Source organism: Coregonus lavaretus (assembly GCF_964263955.1).
Source record: "Coregonus lavaretus genome assembly, chromosome: 9".
Classification (NCBI taxonomy): domain Eukaryota; kingdom Metazoa; phylum Chordata; class Actinopteri; order Salmoniformes; family Salmonidae; genus Coregonus; species Coregonus lavaretus.
The window spans coordinates 1270058-1288818 of NC_139996.1; the positions used below are offsets into that span (position 1 = coordinate 1270058).

General features: G+C 43.4%; 1 protein-coding gene across 2 annotated transcripts in view; it reads left to right on the plus strand.

Annotated features, from left to right (window-relative positions):
- Positions 1–18761, plus strand: part of LOC311134939 (E3 ubiquitin-protein ligase arih1-like) — a 63346-nt gene that overhangs the window by 8713 nt on the left and 35872 nt on the right. The window contains exons 2-6 of one of the 2 annotated variants that reach the window (XM_084168705.1): positions 887–954; positions 1135–1279; positions 3852–3944; positions 4033–4088; positions 15257–15323. In XM_084168705.1, coding sequence (XP_084024831.1) covers positions 887–954; positions 1135–1279; positions 3852–3944; positions 4033–4088; positions 15257–15323 — 429 coding nt within the window. The remainder of the gene's footprint in view (positions 1–886; positions 955–1134; positions 1280–3851; positions 3945–4032; positions 4089–15256; positions 15324–18761) is intronic. The other variant, XM_084168706.1, reaches the window with a different exon arrangement.

Here is an 18761-nt window from a genome sequence, read left to right on the forward strand (position 1 = left end):
TCTGTGCGTCTCCCAAAAGGTTGTAAGTCTTTTGGGATTTAAGTAACAGACAGAGTCTCGATCTGCATAGTCAGAATTCTCAATGAATAAATCTCTGACATCACAATTTCAGAGTCAGTGGTCCTCTGTAGCTCAGCTGGTAGAGCACGGCGCTTGTAACGCCAAGGTAGTGGGTTCGATCCCCGGGACCACCCATACACAAAAATGTATGCACGCATGACTGTAAGTCGCTTTGGATAAAAGCGTCTGCTAAATGGCATATTATTATTATTATTATTATTATACTCATACGTCATACAAAAAAATCCCTCCCCTCTGTAGGCGGGCTGTAGTTTTCCACTCTAAAACCGCTCTCCTGACCATCAGTTCACACACACACACACACACACACACACAAGCCTAACAGTTTCTCTACTCCCTAAATTCCTCAGTTATCAGTTGTCTGTAGCCAGTTCTCCTTGTTTTTTGTTGTCTGGCCTAACTCTTACTCACATTGCTAAATAGTAACACAATGTCATAATCTTTACTACACTCACACGTTCTAACATATTTCACACAGTTTCAGGGTGTAATAATTAGTCATTAATAATGAATCTATCAATAACCAGTTTATAACACCAGTACGGCACCTCGGGGGGCCAACATTTTATTTGTATTGTGTGATGCCTAAGATCAGCCTGTAGCCATATCCCACTAGCCATGGTATATTGGCCATATACCACGCGCCCACAGGCCTAATTGTTTAATTAGCCATCTGGTAATCACAGAATACCTCTACAGTCTGGAATAGCAAATCAACTTTTAGGTTTGTTATTTGGTAAAAGAGCAGAGAGCATAGTGCTCGCTTACTTAGTTCTACAACACAACCAGTTCTCTCTCTCTCTAGAATCCTGCAACCATTACCAGAATACTTCTTAGTCACTTCAACTGGGACAAAGAGAAGCTCATGGAGAGGTATGTATCTTCTCCTGTTAACATTTTCTGTTTCATTCTGCTTTATCCAAGTTCAAAGATGCTGGTAATGTGTTTTGGCAGAGGTCTTTGTCAAAGCTTGAGTTTTGATCTCACTTTTTCTCTCTCTCTCTCCCTCTCTCCCTTCCTCTCCTCTGTAACCATCCGGTTCCTCCTCTGCAGGTATTTTGATGGCAACGTGGATAAGCTGTTTTCAGAGTGCCATGTCATCAACCCCAGTAAAACGTTGACGACGCGACCAATGAGCACCAGATCCTCTGCTCAGGACCTGCCATGTCAGATCTGCTATCTAAACCACCCTAACTCAGTCAGTATCAATCTAAACCACCCTAACTCAGTCAGTATCAATCTAAACCACCCTAACTCAGTCAGTATCAATCTAAACCACCCTAACTCAGTCAGTATCAATCTAAACCACCCTAACTCAGTCATATCAATCTAAACCACCCTAACTCAGACAGTATCAATCTAAACCACCCTAACTCAGACAGTATCAATCTAAACCACCCTAACTCAGACAGTATCAATCTAAACCACCCTAACTCAGACAGTATCAATCTAAACCACCCTAACTCAGACAGTATCAATCTAAACCACCCTAACTCAGACAGTATCAATCTAAACCACCCTAACTCAGTCAGTATCAATCTAAACCACCCTAACTCAGTCAGTATCAATCTAAACCACCCTAACTCAGACAGTATCAATCTAAACCACCCTAACTCAGTCATATCAATCTAAACCACCCTAACTCAGTCATATCAATCTAAACCACCCTAACTCAGTCAGTATCAATCTAAACCACCCTAACTCAGTCAGTATCAATCTAAACCACCCTAACTCAGACAGTATCAATCTAAACCACCCTAACTCAGTCAGTATCAATCTAAACCACCCTAACTCAGTCAGTATCAATCTAAACCACCCTAACTCAGACAGTATCAATCTAAACCACCCTAACTCAGACAGTATCAATCTAAACCACCCTAACTCAGACAGTATCAATCTAAACCACCCTAACTCAGTCATATCAATCTAAACCACCCTAACTCAGACAGTACTCTCAGATGAAGAGGGTTTTTACATTATAAAGATTTGTTGCTTCTGTTGAGATTGTGGTATGTTTTTTTTTTTAAGCACGTTTGTTATCAGATGTTTCATTTAACTTTCTTGAGGACCAAGGCTCTTCTCACCTGATGCTTCAGTGTTACATCTGTGAGTGTGTTCAAGAGTAGGGCTTGCTAGACCTGGACCAGCGGTTCGAATCCCGCATGGCACGTGAATAGATTGTGGTTGTTCATTTCAAACTGCAGTACTGAACAGTGTCCTGTTGTCCATGACTCCACAGACAGTGATACTGGTGCTCACCGACAGAACCTAACAAGTTATTGGGCTTCCTGTGCGATGGTTCCAGACAATTTATCAATATCACCGACAGGACCTAACAAGTTATTGGGCTTCCTGTGCGATGGTTCCAGACAATTTATCAATATCACCGACAGGACCTAACAAGTTATTGGGCTTCCTGTGCGATGGTTCCAGACAATTTATCAATACCACCGACAGGACCTAACAAGTTATCAATCCCTATAGGACATCATCATCTAACACGTACGCACACAAAACACGTACGCACACAAAACACGTACGCACACAAAACACGTACGCACACAAAACACGTACGCACACAAAACACGTACGCACACAAAACACGTACGCACACAAAACACGTACGCACGCAAAACACGTACGCACGCAAAACACGTACGCACGCAAAACACGTACGCACGCAAAACACGTGCATACAAATTGTGTTGTTGAAGATTAGTCTTGTGTTTCTCAGTTGGCATTAGTAACAGCAAGGTTGTGGGTTCAATTCCTTCAGGGATCACTATCTGTAGTAATGTGTTGTGATTGGGCCTACACTGCTCCGTGCATTGCAACAGTATAGAGTCTGGACCTTTTTAGGGAAGGTTTCTAATGATCTGCTTTCACCACTTCCTAATCACTAGATTACTACAACTAGGCTGTATTTGGACACAAAGCATTAACGCTGAGGAACAGGAGGTGTTTGAAAAGCGACTGACAGGAGTTGGTCGATCAGGGGCTCGCGTCTCGTGACAGTCCTGGGCTAGGTCGCGGCGTGTTCCACAGCGTCTAACCTGTTATGCACTAGTCTGTGGGTAAACTGTGACCTGACTAACTGATCTACAAATAACAGTGACTACTGAGAGTTATTTATGATCAAGGTGATTTGTAGATCTCTCTTGGTTGCGACTCACCCTGCAATGCTGGGCGGCTGCAATGGAACAAACCCATAATGTCTGTAAGAAAAACAGGTGAGAACCGAACAGGTCCATCAGTTTCTAGAACGGTCTTCTCATCTCCTGAGAGTCAAGGCGTGTACTGTAGTCTGCATCCCAAATAGCACCCTATTCCCTTCGTAGTGCACTACTTTTGACCAGGGCCCAGAAGGAATAGGGTGACGTTTGGGATGCAGATGAAGCTGTGACAAACGGCGTGCTCTGGAAGGATGATCCTCTCTGGTTGGAGACCTGAGGCTCAGCTGTTTGGTGTGGTGGAAGGATTGCCCTCTCTGGTTGGAGACCTGAGGCTCAGCTGTTTGGTGTGGTGGAAGGATTGCCCTCTCTGGTTGGAGACCTGAGGCTCAGCTGTTTGGTGTGGTGGAAGGATTGCCCTCTCTGGTTGGAGACCTGAGGCTCAGCTGTTTGGTGTGGTGGAAGGATTGCCCTCTCTGGTTGGAGACCTGAGGCTCAGCTGTTTGGTGTGGTGGAAGGATTGCCCTCTCTGGTTGGAGACCTGAGGCTCAGCGGTTTGGTGTGGTGGTGTCTAAAGGAATGGGTTTCTGTTTTCCACAGTATTTCACTGGCCTGGAGTGTGGACACAAGTTCTGCATGCAGTGCTGGGGAGATTACCTGACGACCAAAATCATGGAGGAGGGGATGGGACAGGTACTGACGCGTCCTACAATATCATTCTACATTATCATTCATTATCAACCAGAACTTATGTGTAACTAAATGTGTCATCTCGTTTCAGACCATTTCGTGTCCTGCCCATAGTTGTGATATTTTAGTGGATGACAACTCAGTCATGTGAGTATTCTACATTCTAGAACATAGTAGACTGAACATTCTAGAACATAGTAGACTGAACATTCTAGAACATAGTAGACTGAACATTCTAGAACATAGTAGACTGAACATTCTAGAACAGAGTAGACTGTATTGAAGATATGACTGTTAATCTGTAGCGTCTTGATCCAGGGGGCAGATCTAAGGCTAACTAACAGTAATAGTCTTACCCTATATTACAGTAATCAATCAATCAATCAATTTTATTTTATATAGCCCTTCTTACATCAGCTAATATCTCGAAGTGCTGTACAGAAACCCAGCCTAAAACCCCAAACAGCTAGTAATGCAGGTGTAGAAGCACGGTGGCTAGGAAAAACTCCCTAGAAAGGCAAAACCTAGGAAGAAACCTAGAGAGGAACCAGGCTATGAGGGGTGGCCAGTCCTCTTCTGGCTGTGCCGGGTGGAGATTATAACAGAACCATGCCAAGATGTTCAAAAATGTTCATAAGTGACAAGCATGGTCAAATAATAATCAGGAATAAATCTCAGTTGGCTTTTCATAGCCGATCATTAGAGTTTAAAACAGCAGGTCTGGGACAGGTAGGGGTTCCATAACCGCAGGCAGAACAGTTTAAACTGGAATAGCAGCAAGGCCAGGCGGACTGGGGATAGCAAGGAGTCACCACGGCCGGTAGTCCCGACGTATGGTCCTAGGGCTCAGGTCTCTCAGTTGGCTTTTCATAGCCGATCATTTAGAGTTGAAAACAGCAGGTCTGGGACAGGTAGGGGTTTCGTAGCCGCAGGCAGAACAGTTGAAACTGGAATAGCAGCAAGGCCAGGCGGACTGGGGGCAGCAGGGTGTCATCATGCCCGGTAGTCCTGACGTATGGTCCTAGGGCTCAGGTTCTCAGAGAGAAAGAGAGAACGAGAGAATTAGAGAGAGCATACTTAAATTCACACAGGACACTGGATAAGACAGGAGAAGTACTCCAGGTATAACCAACTAACCCCAGCCCCCCGACACATAAACTACTGCAGCATAAATACTGGAGGCTGAGACAGGAGCGGTCCGGAGACACTGTGGCCCCATCCGAAGAAACCCCCGGACAGGGCCAAACAGGAAGGATATAACCCCACCCACTCCGCCAAAGCACAGCCCCCGCACCACTAGAGGGATATCCCCAACCACCAACTTACAATCCTGAGACAAGGCCGAGTATAGCCCACAGAGGTCTCCACCACAGCACAAACCAAGGGGGGGGGGGCGCCAACCCAGACAGGAAGATCACGTCAGTAACTCAACCCACTCAAGTGACGCACCCCTCCCAGGGACGGCATGAAAGAGCACCAGCAGGCCAGTGACTCAGCCCCTGCAACAGGGTTAGAGGCAGAGAACCCCAGTGGAGAGGGGAACCGGCCCGGCAGAGACAGCAAGGGCTGTTCGTTGCTCCAGCCTTTCCGTTCACCTTCACACTCCTGGGCCAGACTACACTCAATCATATGACCTACTGAAGAGATAAGTCTTCAGTAAAGACTTAAAGGTTGAGACCGAGTCTGCGTCTCTCACATGGGTAGGCAGACTGTTCCATAGAAATGGAGATCTATAGGAGAAAGCCCTGCCTCCCGCTGTTTGCTTAGAAATTCTAGGGACAATTAGGAGGCCTGCGTCTTGTGACCGTAGCGTACGTATTGGTATGTACGGCAGGACCAACTCGGAAAGATAGGTAGGAGCAAGCCCATGTAACGCTTTATAGGTTAACAGTAAAACCTTGAAATCAGCCCTTGCCTTAACAGGAAGCCAGTGTAGGGAAGCTAGCACTGGAGTAATATGATCAAATTTCTTGGTTCTAGTCAGGATTCTAGCAGCCGTATTTAGCACTAACTGAAGTTTATTTAGTGCTTTATCCGGGTAGCCGGAAAATAGAGCATTGCAGTAGTCTAATCTAGAAGTAACAAATGCATGGATTAATTTTTCTGCATCATTTCTGGACAGAAAATTTCTGATTTTTGCAATGTTACGTAGATGGAAAAAAGCTGTCCTTGAAACAGTCTTGATATGTTCGTCAAAAGAGAGATCAGGGTCAAGAGTAACGCCTAGGTCCTTCACAGTTTTATTTGAGACGACTTTACAACCATCAAGATGAATTGTCAGATTTAACAGAAGATCTCTTTGTTTCTTGGGACCTAGAACAAGCATCTCTGTTTTGTCCGAGTTTAAAAGTAAAAAGTTTTCAGCCATCCACTTCCTTATGTCTGAAACACAGGCTTCTAGCGAGGGCAATTTTGGGGCTTCACCATGCTTCATTGAAATGTACAGCTGTGTGTCATCCGCATAGCAGTGAAAGTTAACATTATGTTTTCGAATAACATCCCCAAGAGGTAAAATATATAGTGAAAACAATAGTGGTCCTAAAACGGAACCTTGAGGAACACCGAAATGTACAGTTGATTTGTCGGAGGACAGACCATTCACAGAGACAAACTGATATCTTTCCGACAGGTAGGATCTAAACCAGGCCAGAACTTGTCCGTGTAGACCAATTTGGGTTTCCAGTCTCTCCAAAAGAATGTGGTGATCGATGGTGTCAAAGGCAGCACTAAGGTCTAGTAGCACGAGGACAGATGCAGAGCCTCGGTCTGACGCCATTAAAAGGTCATTTACCACCTTCACAAGTGCAGTCTCAGTGCTATGATGGGGTCTAAAACCAGACTGAAGCATTTCGTATACATTGTTTGTCTTCAGAAAGGCAGTGAGTTGCTGCGCAACAGCTTTTTCTAAAATTTTTGAGAGGAATGGAAGATTCGATATAGGCCGATAGTTTTTTATATTTTCCGGGTCAAGGTTTGGCTTTTTCAAGAGAGGCTTTATCACTGCCACTTTTAGTGAGTTTGGTACACATCCGGTGGATAGAGAGCTGTTTATTATGTTCAACATAGGAGGGCCAAGCACAGGAAGCAGCTCCTTCAGCAGTTTAGTAGGAATAGGATCCAGTATGCAGCTTGAAGGTTTAGAGGCCATGATTATTTTCATCATTGTGTCAAGAGATATAGTATTAAAACACTTAAGTGTCTCTCCCGATCCCAGGCCCTCGCAGAGCTGTGCAGATCCAGGACAGCTAAGCCCTGGAGGAATACGCAGATTCAAAGAGGAGTCCGTAATTTGCTTTCTAATGGTCATGATCTTTTCCTCAAAGAAGTTCATGAATTTATCACTGCTGAAGTGAAAACCATCCTCTCTTGGGGAATGCTGCTTTTTAGTTAGCTTTGCAACAGTATCAAAAAGAAATTTTGGATTGTTCTTATTTTCCTCGATTAATTTGGAAAAGTAGGATGATCGAGCAGCAGTGAGGGCTCTTCGGTACTGCACGGTACTGTCTTTCCAAGCTAGTCGGAAGACTTCCAGTTTGGTGTGGCGCCATTTCCGTTCCAATTTCCTGGAAGCTTGCTTCAAAGCTCGGGTATTTTCTGTATACCAGGGAGCTAGTTTCTTATGACAAATGTTTTTCGTTTTTAGGGGTGCAACTGCATCTAGGGTATTGCGCAAGGTTAAATTTAGTTCCTCAGTTAAGTGGTTAACTGATTTTTGTCCTCTGACGTCCTTGGGTAGGCAGAAGGAGTCTGGAAGGGCATCAATGAATTTTTGTGTTGTCTGAGAATTTATAGCACGACTTTTGATGCTCCTTGGAGCAGTAATAGTCTTACCCCACATTACAGTAATAGTCTTACCCTATATTACAGTAATAGTCTTACCCTACATTACAGTAATAGTCTTACCCCATATTACAGTAATAGTCTTACCCTACATTACAGTAATAGTCTTACCCCATATTACAGTAATAGTCTTACCCTACATTACAGTAATAGTCTTACCCCATATTACAGTAATAGTCTTACCCTATATTACAGTAATAGTCTTACCCTACATTACAGTAATAGTCTTACCCCATATTACAGTAATAGTCTTACCCTACATTACAGTAATACTTACCCTATATTACAGTAATAGTCTTACCCTATATTACAGTAATAGTCTTACCCAATATTACAGTAATAGTCTTACCCTACATTACAGTATAGTCTTACCCAATATTACAGTAATAGTTGTACCCTACATTACAGTAATAGTTGTACCCTACATTACAGTAATAGTCGTACCCTACATTACAGTAATAGTTGTACCCTACATTACAGTAATAGTCGTACCCTACATTACAGTAATAGTCTTACCCTACATTACAGTTATAGTCTTACCCCACATTACAGTAATAGTCTTACCCCATATTACAGTAATAGTCTTACCATACATTACAGTAATAGTCTTACCCTACATTACAGGAATAGTCGTACCCTATATTACAGTAATAGTCTTACCCCACATTACAGTAATAGTCTTACCCCACATTACAGTAATAGTCTTACCCTACATTACAGTAATAGTCTTACCCCACATTACAGTAATAGTCTTACCCCATATTACAGTAATAGTCTTACCATACATTACAGTAATAGTCTTACCCTACATTACAGGAATAGTCGTACCCTATATTACAGTAATAGTCTTACCCCACATTACAGTAATAGTCTTACCCCACATTACAGTAATAGTCTTACCCTACATTACAGTAATAGTCTTACCCTATATTACAGTAATAGTCTTACCCCACATTACAGTAATAGTCTTACCCCACATTACAGTAATAGTCTTACCCTATATTACAGTAATAGTCTTACCCCATATTACAGTAATAGTCTTACCCTACATTACAGGAATAGTCTTACCCTATATTACAGTAATAGTCTTACCCCATATTACAGTAATAGTCTTACCCTACATTACAGTAATAGTCTTACCCTACATTACAGGAATAGTCTTACCCTACATTACAGTAATAGTCTTACCCCATATTACAGTAATAGTCTTACCCTACATTACAGTAATAGTCTTACCCTATATTACAGTAATAGTCTTACCCCACATTACAGTATAGTCTTACCTCATATTACAGTAATAGTCGTACCCTACATTACAGTAATAGTCTTACCTGCATTACAGTAATAGTCTTACCCTATATTACAGTAATAGTCTTACCCTACATTACAGTAATAGTCTTACCCTACATTACAGGTATAGTCGTACCCTATATTACAGTAATAGTCTTACCCCACATTACAGTAATAGTCTTACCCTACATTACAGTAATAGTCTTACCCTATATTACAGTAATAGTCTTACCCTATATTACAGTAATAGTCTTACCCTATATTACAGTAATAGTCTTACCCCTCATTACAGTAATAGTCTTACCCCACATTACAGTAATAGTCTTACCCTATATTACAGTAATAGTCTTACCCCATATTACAGTAATAGTCTTACCCTACATTACAGGAATAGTCTTACCCTATATTACAGTAATAGTCTTACCCCATATTACAGTAATAGTCTTACCCTACATTACAGGAATAGTCTTACCCTACATTACAGGAATAGTCGTACCCTATATTGCAGTAATAGTCTTACCCCATATTACAGTAATAGTCTTACCATACATTACAGTAATAGTCTTACCCTATATTACATTAATAGTCTTACCCCATATTACAGTAATAGTCTTACCCTACATTACAGTAATAGTCTTACCCCACATTACAGTAATAGTCTTACCCTATATTACAGTAATAGTCTTACCCTATATTACAGTAATAGTCTTACCCCACATTACAGTAATAGTCTTACCCTATATTACAGTAATAGTCTTACCCCACATTACAGTAATAGTCTTACCCCACATTACAGTAATAGTCTTACCCTATATTACAGTAATAGTCTTACCCTACATTACAGTAATAGTCTTACCCTATATTACAGTAATAGTCTTACCCCACATTACAGTAATAGTCTTACCCCATATTACAGTAATAGTCGTACCCTACATTACAGTTATAGTCTTACCCTACATTACAGTAATAGTCGTACCCTACATTACAGTAATAGTCGTACCCTACATTACAGTATAGTCTTACCCCATATTACAGTAATAGTCTTACCCCACATTACAGTAATAGTCTTACCCTATATTACAGTAATAGTCTTACCCTACATTACAGTAATAGTCGTACCCTACATTACAGTAATAGTCTTACCCCATATTACAGTAATCTGGGCTATGTGGTCATTTACCCACTAGATGGTAGTAATATACACATTTTGCTGACTAAATGCATTTCATGTGAGCTCATGTTCTGTATGTTTGTTTTGTGAACTAGGGGTGTGCAGAGGACTCGGACAAAACCAGTATCGTAATGGATATGGATCATTTTCCGAATATGATTATGACACAAGTTTTTTTTGTAATTATCTGTGATCGGAAAAAAGTCATCTGCATCTCTCTTTCACTCAAACAGTGTGAAGAGCTGTGTGCTTCAAACAACTATTGGCTAGTTCTTCTGTCTGTAAAGAAAGGGGCTGGGTATCGGTTGAGCCTGCTGCAACGATTGGATTAGAACAAGCCACTCTCCTCTGCTCTCATTCGCCAGACAGACACGGCTCTGTTTCACTCAGTCACTCGTCTCAGGGCACACGTCTCCACTTCTCCAAACATCCTGTATGAATCAGAATGCGTAGCTAGTCATTGTTGTTCAATCTAGTTCTATTGTGTGTCTACTTGGCTGAGGCCATATGGTTGTCTGCTTGGCTGAGGCCATATGGTTGTCTGCTTGGCTGAGGCCATATGGTTGTCTGCTTGGCTGAGGCCATATGGTTGTCTACTTGGCTGAGGCCATATGGTTGTCTGCTTGGCTGAGGCCATATGGTTGTCTGCTTGGCTGAGGCCATATGGTTGTCTGCTTGGCTGAGGCCATATGGTTGTCTGCTTGGCTGAGGCCATATGGTTGTCTACTTGGCTGAGGCCATATGGTTGTCTGCTTGGCTGAGGCCATATGGTTGTCTGCTTGGCTGAGGCCATATGGTTGTCTGCTTGGCTGAGGCCATATGGTTGTCTACTTGGCTGAGGCCATATGGTTGTCTACTTGGCTGAGGCCATATGGTTGTCTGCTTGGCTGAGGCCATATGGTTGTCTGCTTGGCTGAGGCCATATGGTTGGCTACTTGGCTGAGGCCATATGGTTGTCTACTTGGCTGAGGCCATATGGTTGGCTACTTGGCTGATGCCATATGGTTGTCTGCTTGGCTGAGGCCATATGGTTGTCTGCTTGGCTGAGGCCATATGGTTGGCTACTTGGCTGAGGCCATATGGTTGGCTACTTGGCTGAGGCCATATGGTTGTCTACTTGGCTGAGGCCATATGGTTGGCTACTTGGCTGAGGCCATATGGTTGGCTACTTGGCGTGTTTAGAAGCCTACGGTGTCTGTCAGTATAATTACTGACCTGTTCTCTCCCAGGTATGTTTACCGAGCGACACATCATTAGACAATGAAATGACAAATGTAGATAGTTAATTTTGACTGTACAAATGTTGTGGTGTAAGTGTCAGGAGAGAAGTTTTGCTCCTCTCTAAAGTGAACCAATGGGGAAAAAAAGTATTTGTAATTGGTGGCTGACTAAATACTTTTTTTCCCCACTGTATGGGTCCAGTGAATGGTCCTACCTTCATCTAAATGTGTCTGGAGTAAATGCAGGCAGTTGTAGCCAGCCATGCATTAGGCTATTTATTAACCTATTTCCTTGATCATTCAATAGGACTAAGTAAGTAAATCATGCATTTTCATCTGTCGGGGTCATTTTAACAATGTGTGAAGGACCATAACGATGCCCTCTGAGTGATGGAGCAGTAATGTTAGTGAAGGGCCATAACGATGCCCTCTGAGTGATGGAGCAGTAATGTTAGTGAAGGACCATAACGATGCCCTCTGAGTGATGGAGCAGTAATGTTAGTGAAACCCCATAACGATGCCCTCTGAGTGATGGAGCAGTAATGTTAGTGAAGGACCATAACGATGCCCTCTGAGTGATGGAGCAGTAATGTTAGTGAAGACCATAACAATGCCCTCTGAGTGATGGAGCAGTAATGAAGGACCATAACGATGCCCTCTGAGTGATGGAGCAGTAATGTTAGTGAAGGACCATAATGATGCCCTCTGAGTGATAGAACAGTAATGTTAGTGAAGGACCATAACGATGCCCTCTGAGTGATGGAGCAGTAATGTTAGTGAAGGACCATAACGATGCCCTCTGAGTGATGGAGCAGTAATGTTAGTGAAGGACCATAACGATGCCCTCTGAGTGATGGAGCAGTAATGTTAGTGAAGGACCATAACGATGCCCTCTGAGTGATGGAGCAGTAATGTTAGTGAAGGACCATAACGATGCCCTCTGAGTGATGGAGCAGTAATGTTAGTGAAGGACCATAACGATGCCCTCTGAGTGATGGAGCAGTAATGTTAGTGAAGGACCATAACGATGCCCTCTGAGTGATGGAGCAGTAATGTTAGTGAAGGACCATAACGATGCCCTCTGAGTGATGGAGCAGTAATGTTAGTGAAGGACCATAACGATGCCCTCTGAGTGATGGAGCAGTAATGTTAGTGAAGGACCATAACGATGCCCTCTGAGTGATGGAGCAGTAATGTTAGTGAAGGACCATAACGATGCCCTCTGAGTGATGGAGCAGTAATGTTAGTGAAGAACCATAACGATGCCCTCTGAGTGATGGAGCAGTAATGTTAGTGAAGGACCATAACGATGCCCTCTGAGTGATAGAGCAGTAATGTTAGTGAAGGACCATAACGATGCCCTCTGAGTGATGGAGCAGTAATGTTAGTGAAGGACCATAACGATGCCCTCTGAGTGATGGAGCAGTAATGTTAGTGAAGGACCATAACGATGCCCTCTGAGTGATGGAGCAGTAATGTTAGTGAAGGACCATAACGATGCCCTCTGAGTGATGGAGAAGTAATGAAGGACCATAACGATGCCCTCTGAGTGATGGAGCAGTAATGTTAGTGAAGGACCATAACGATGCCCTCTGAGTGATGGAGCAGTAATTTTAGTGAAGGACCATAACGATGCCCTCTGAGTGATGGAGCAGTAATGTTAGTGAAGGACCATAACGATGCCCTTTGAGTGATGGAGCAGTAATGAAGGACCATAACGATGCCCTCTGAGTGATGGAGCAGTAATGTTAGTGAAGGACCATAACGATGCCCTCAGTGATGGAGCAGTAATGTTAGTGAAGGACATAACGATGCCCGCTGAGTGATAGAACAGTAATGTTAGTGAAGGACCATAACGATGCCCTCTGAGTGATGGAGCAGTACTTTTAGTGAAGGACCATAACGATGCCCTCTGAGTGATGGAGCAGTAATGTTAGTGAAGGACCATAACGATGCCCTCTGAGTGATGGAGCAGTAATGTTAGTGAAAGACCATAACGATGCCCTCTGAGTGATGGAGCAGTAATGTTAGTGAAGGACCATAACGATGCCCTCTGAGTGATGGAGCAGTAATGTTAGTGAAGGACCATAACGATGCCCTCTGAGTGATGGAGCAGTAATGTTAGTGAAGGACCATAACGATTCCCTCTGAGTGATGTAGCAGTAATGTTAGTGAAGGACCATAACGATGCCCTCTGAGTGATGGAGCAGTAATGAAGGACCATAACGATGCCCTCTGAGTGATGGAGCAGTAATGTTAGTGAAGGACCATAACGATGCCCTCTGAGTGATGGAGCAGTAATGTTAGTGAAGCACCATAACGATGCCCTCTGAGTGATGGAGCAGTAAAGTTAGTGAAGGACCATAACGATGCCCTCTGAGTGATGGAGCAGTAATGTTAGTGAAGGACCATAACGATGCCCTCTGAGTGATGGAGCAGTAATGTTAGTGAAGGACCATAATGATGCCCTCTGAGTGATGGAGCAGTAATGTTAGTGAAGGACCATAACGATGCCCTCTGAGTGATGGAGCAGTAATGTTAGTGAAGGACCATAACGATGCCCTCTGAGTGATGGAGCAGTAATGTTAGTGAAGGACCATAACGATGCCCTCTGAGTGATGGAGCAGTAATGTTAGTGAAGGACCATAACGATGCCCTCTGAGTGATGGAGCAGTAATGTTAGTGAAGGACCATAACGATGCCCTCTGAGTGATGGAGCAGTAATGTTAGTGAAGGACCATAACGATGCCCTCTGAGTGATGGAGCAGTAATGTTAGTGAAGGACCATAACGATGCCCTCTGAGTGATGGAGCAGTAATGTTAGTGAAGGACCATAACGATGCCCTCTGAGTGATGGAGCAGTAATGTTAGTGAAGGACCATAACGATGCCCTCTGAGTGATGGAGCAGTAATGTTAGTGAAGGACCATAACGATGCCCTCTGAGTGATGGAGCAGTAATGTTAGTGAAGGACCATAACGATGCCCTCTGAGTGATGGAGCAGTAATGTTAGTGAAGCTAACCCCTACCTGTCCCAGACCTGCTGTTTTCAACTCTTAATGATCGGCTATGAAAAGCCAACTGCGAGACCTGAGCCCTAGGACCATACGTCGGGACTACCGGCCGTGGTGACTCCTTGCTGTCCCCAGTCCGCCTGGCCTTGCTGCTATTCCAGTTTCAACTGTTCTGCCTGCGGTTATGGAACCCCTACCTGTCCCAGACCTGCTGTTTTCAACTCTTAATGATCGGCTATGAAAAGCCAACTGAGATTTATTCCTGATTATTATTTGACCATGCTTGTCACTTATGAACATTTTTGAACATCTTGGCATGGTTCTGTTATAATCTCCACCCGGCACAGCCAGAAGAGGACTGGCCACCCCTCATAGCCTGGTTCCTCTCTAGGTTTCTTCCTAGGTTTTCGCCTTTCTAGGGAGTTTTTCCTAGCCACCGTGCTTCTACACCTGCATTACTAGCTGTTTGGGGTTTTAGGCTGGGTTTCTGTACAGCACTTCGAGATATTAGCTGATGTAAGAAGGGCTATATAAAATAAAATTGATTGATTGATTGATTGAAGCGCGCTTCCGGATTTTCCGATCACAAGTAAATCCGATCACAAGTATCAAGTGTGATAAAACCGATCCGATTAGGAATATGGAGAGATCTGCACACCCCTGCTGTGAATGGCTGTACTGTTTAGCTAACACTATATTAATAGTAGGTCTTGTTCTTAGGAAATGCTCTCTGTCATAACATGGATTGTATTAACAGTGTGTTTTGTAATTCCTCCTCAAGGCTCCTCATAACCGACTCTAAAGTCAAGCTGAAGTACCAACATTTAATTACCAATAGTTTTGTACAGGTAAGCTTGTTTTACCTTCCAGGGGTCGCGTTAACGCACAATTCTGCCTTTTCACACAAAAAAAAAGAAAAAAGAAACGCATAAGAAATATCTTGCTGCATTTTGTAAACGCAGATGTAAAATGCTTCTTTCTGTAATTTCTGCTCGGCATCAGACTGTTGTGCTTCAGTTGCACTTCTCCACTCGGGTGAGAATTCACCAACGGGTATTCTATTGGCAGACAGCATTGCATCAGGTATTCTATTGGCAGACAGCATTGCATCAGGTATTCTATTGGCAGACAGCATTGCATCAGGTATTCTATTGGCAGACAGCATTGCATCAGGTATTCTATTGGCAGACAGCATTGCATCAGGTATTCTATTGGCAGACAGCATTGCATCAGGTATTCTATTGGCAGACAGCATTGCAAGTTTAACTTTAAGCAGAACATTAGGGAATGTAGCTGGCTACATTCTACAGCCTGGTTGTTTTGACTGACTGACTGACTGACTGACTGTATTGGTAGCCTGGTTGTTTTGACTGACTGACTGACTGACTGTATTGGTAGCCTGGTTGTTTTGACTGACTGACTGACTGACTGACTGTATTGGTAGCCTGGTTGTTTTGACTGACTGACTGACTGTATTGGTAGCCTGGTTGTTTTGACTGACTGACTGACTGACTGTATTGGTAGCCTGGTTGTTTTGACTGACTGACTGACTGACTGTATTGGTAGCCTGGTTGTTTTGACTGACTGACTGACTGACTGTATTGGTAGCCTGGTTGTTTTGACTGACTGACTGACTGTATTGGTAGCCTGGTTGTTTTGACTGACTGACTGACTGACTGACTGTATTGGTAGCCTGGTTGTTTTGACTGACTGACTGACTGTATTGGTAGCCTGGTTGTTTTGACTGACTGACTGACTGACTGACTGTATTGGTAGCCTGGTTGTTTTGACTGACTGACTGACTGACTGACTGTATTGGTAGCCTGGTTGTTTTGACTGACTGACTGACTGTATTGGTAGCCTGGTTGTTTTGACTGACTGACTGACTGTATTGGTAGCCTGGTTGTTTTGACTGACTGACTGACTGTATTGGTAGCCTGGTTGTTTTGACTGACTGACTGACTGACTGACTGTATTGGTAGCCTGGTTGTTTTGACTGACTGACTGACTGTATTGGTAGCCTGGTTGTTTTGACTGACTGACTGACTGACTGACTGTATTGGTAGCCTGGTTGTTTTGACTGACTGACTGACTGACTGACTGTATTGGTAGCCTGGTTGTTTTGACTGACTGACTGACTGTATTGGTAGCCTGGTTGTTTTGACTGACTGACTGACTGTATTGGTAGCCTGGTTGTTTTGACTGACTGACTGACTGACTGTATTGGTAGCCTGGTTGTTTTGACTGACTGACTGACTGACTGTATTGGTAGCCTGGTTGTTTTGACTGACTGACTGACTGACTGACTGTATTGGTAGCCTGGTTGTTTTGACTGACTGACTGACTGTATTGGTAGCCTGGTTGTTTTGACTGACTGACTGACTGTATTGGTAGCCTGGTTGTTTTGACTGACTGACTGACTGACTGTATTGGTAGCCTGGTTGTTTTGACTGACTGACTGACTGACTGTATTGGTAGCCTGGTTGTTTTGACTGACTGACTGACTGACTGACTGTATTGGTAGCCTGGTTGTTTTGACTGACTGACTGACTGACTTTATTGGTAGCCTGGTTGTTTTGACTGACTGACTGACTGACTGTATTGGTAGCCTGGTTGTTTTGACTGACTGACTGACTGACTGTATTGGTAGCCTGGTTGTTTTGACTGACTGACTGACTGACTGACTGTATTGGTAGCCTGGTTGTTTTGACTGACTGACTGACTGACTGTATTGGTAGCCTGGTTGTTTTGACTGACTGACTGACTGACTGTATTGGTAGCCTGGTTGTTTTGACTGACTGACTGACTGACTGACTGTATTGGTAGCCTGGTTGTTTTGACTGACTGACTGACTGACTGACTGTATTGGTAGCCTGGTTGTTTTGACTGACTGACTGACTGACTGTATTGGTAGCCTGGTTGTTTTGACTGACTGACTGACTGACTGTATTGGTAGCCTGGTTGTTTTGACTGACTGACTGACTGACTGACTGTATTGGTAGCCTGGTTGTTTTGACTGACTGACTGACTGACTGTATTGGTAGCCTGGTTGTTTTGACTGACTGACTGACTGTATTGGTAGCCTGGTTGTTTTGACTGACTGACTGTATTGGTAGCCTGGTTGTTTTGATTGACTGACTGTATTGCTAGCCTGGTTGTTTTGATTGACTGACTGTATTGGTAGCCTGGTTGTTTTGATTGACTGACTGTATTGCTAGCCTGGTTGTTTTGACTGACTGACTGTATTGGTAGCCTGGTTGTTTTGATTGACTGACTGTATTGGTAGCCTGGTTGTTTTGACTGACTGACTGTATTGGTAGCCTGGTTGTTTTGATTGACTGACTGTATTGCTAGCCTGGTTGTTTTGACTGACTGACTGTGTTGGTAGCCTGGTTGTTTTGACTGACTGACTGACTGACTGTATTGGTAGCCTGGTTGTTTTGATTGACTGACTGTATTGCTAGCCTGGTTGTTTTGATTGACTGACTGACTGTATTGGTAGCCTGGTTGTTTTGACTGACTGACTGACTGACTGTATTGGTAGCCTGGTTGTTTTGATTGACTGACTGTATTGCTAGCCTGGTTGTTTTGACTGACTGACTGACTGTATTGGTAGCCTGGTTGTTTTGACTGACTGACTGACTGACTGACTGTATTGGTAGCCTGGTTGTTTTGATTGACTGACTGTATTGGTAGCCTGGTTGTTTTGACTGACTGACTGACTGACTGTATTGGTAGCCTGGTTGTTTTGACTGACTGACTGACTGACTGTATTGGTAGCCTGGTTGTTTTGATTGACTGACTGAATTGGTAGCCTGGTTGTTTTGATTGACTGACTGTATTGCTAGCCTGGTTGTTTTGATTGACTGACTGACTGTATTGGTAGCCTGGTTGTTTTGACTGACTGACTGACTGTATTGGTAGCCTGGTTGTTTTGATTGACTGACTGTATTGCTAGCCTGGTTGTTTTGACTGACTGACTGACTGTATTGGTAGCCTGGTTGTTTTGACTGACTGACTGACTGACTGACTGTATTGGTAGCCTGGTTGTTTTGATTGACTGACTGTATTGGTAGCCTGGTTGTTTTGACTGACTGACTGTATTGCTAGCCTGGTTGTTTTGACTGACTGACTGTATTGGTAGCCTGGTTGTTTTGACTGACTGACTGACTGACTGTATTGGTAGCCTGGTTGTTTTGATTGACTGACTGAATTGGTAGCCTGGTTGTTTTGATTGACTGACTGTATTGCTAGCCTGGTTGTTTTGATTGACTGACTGTATTGGT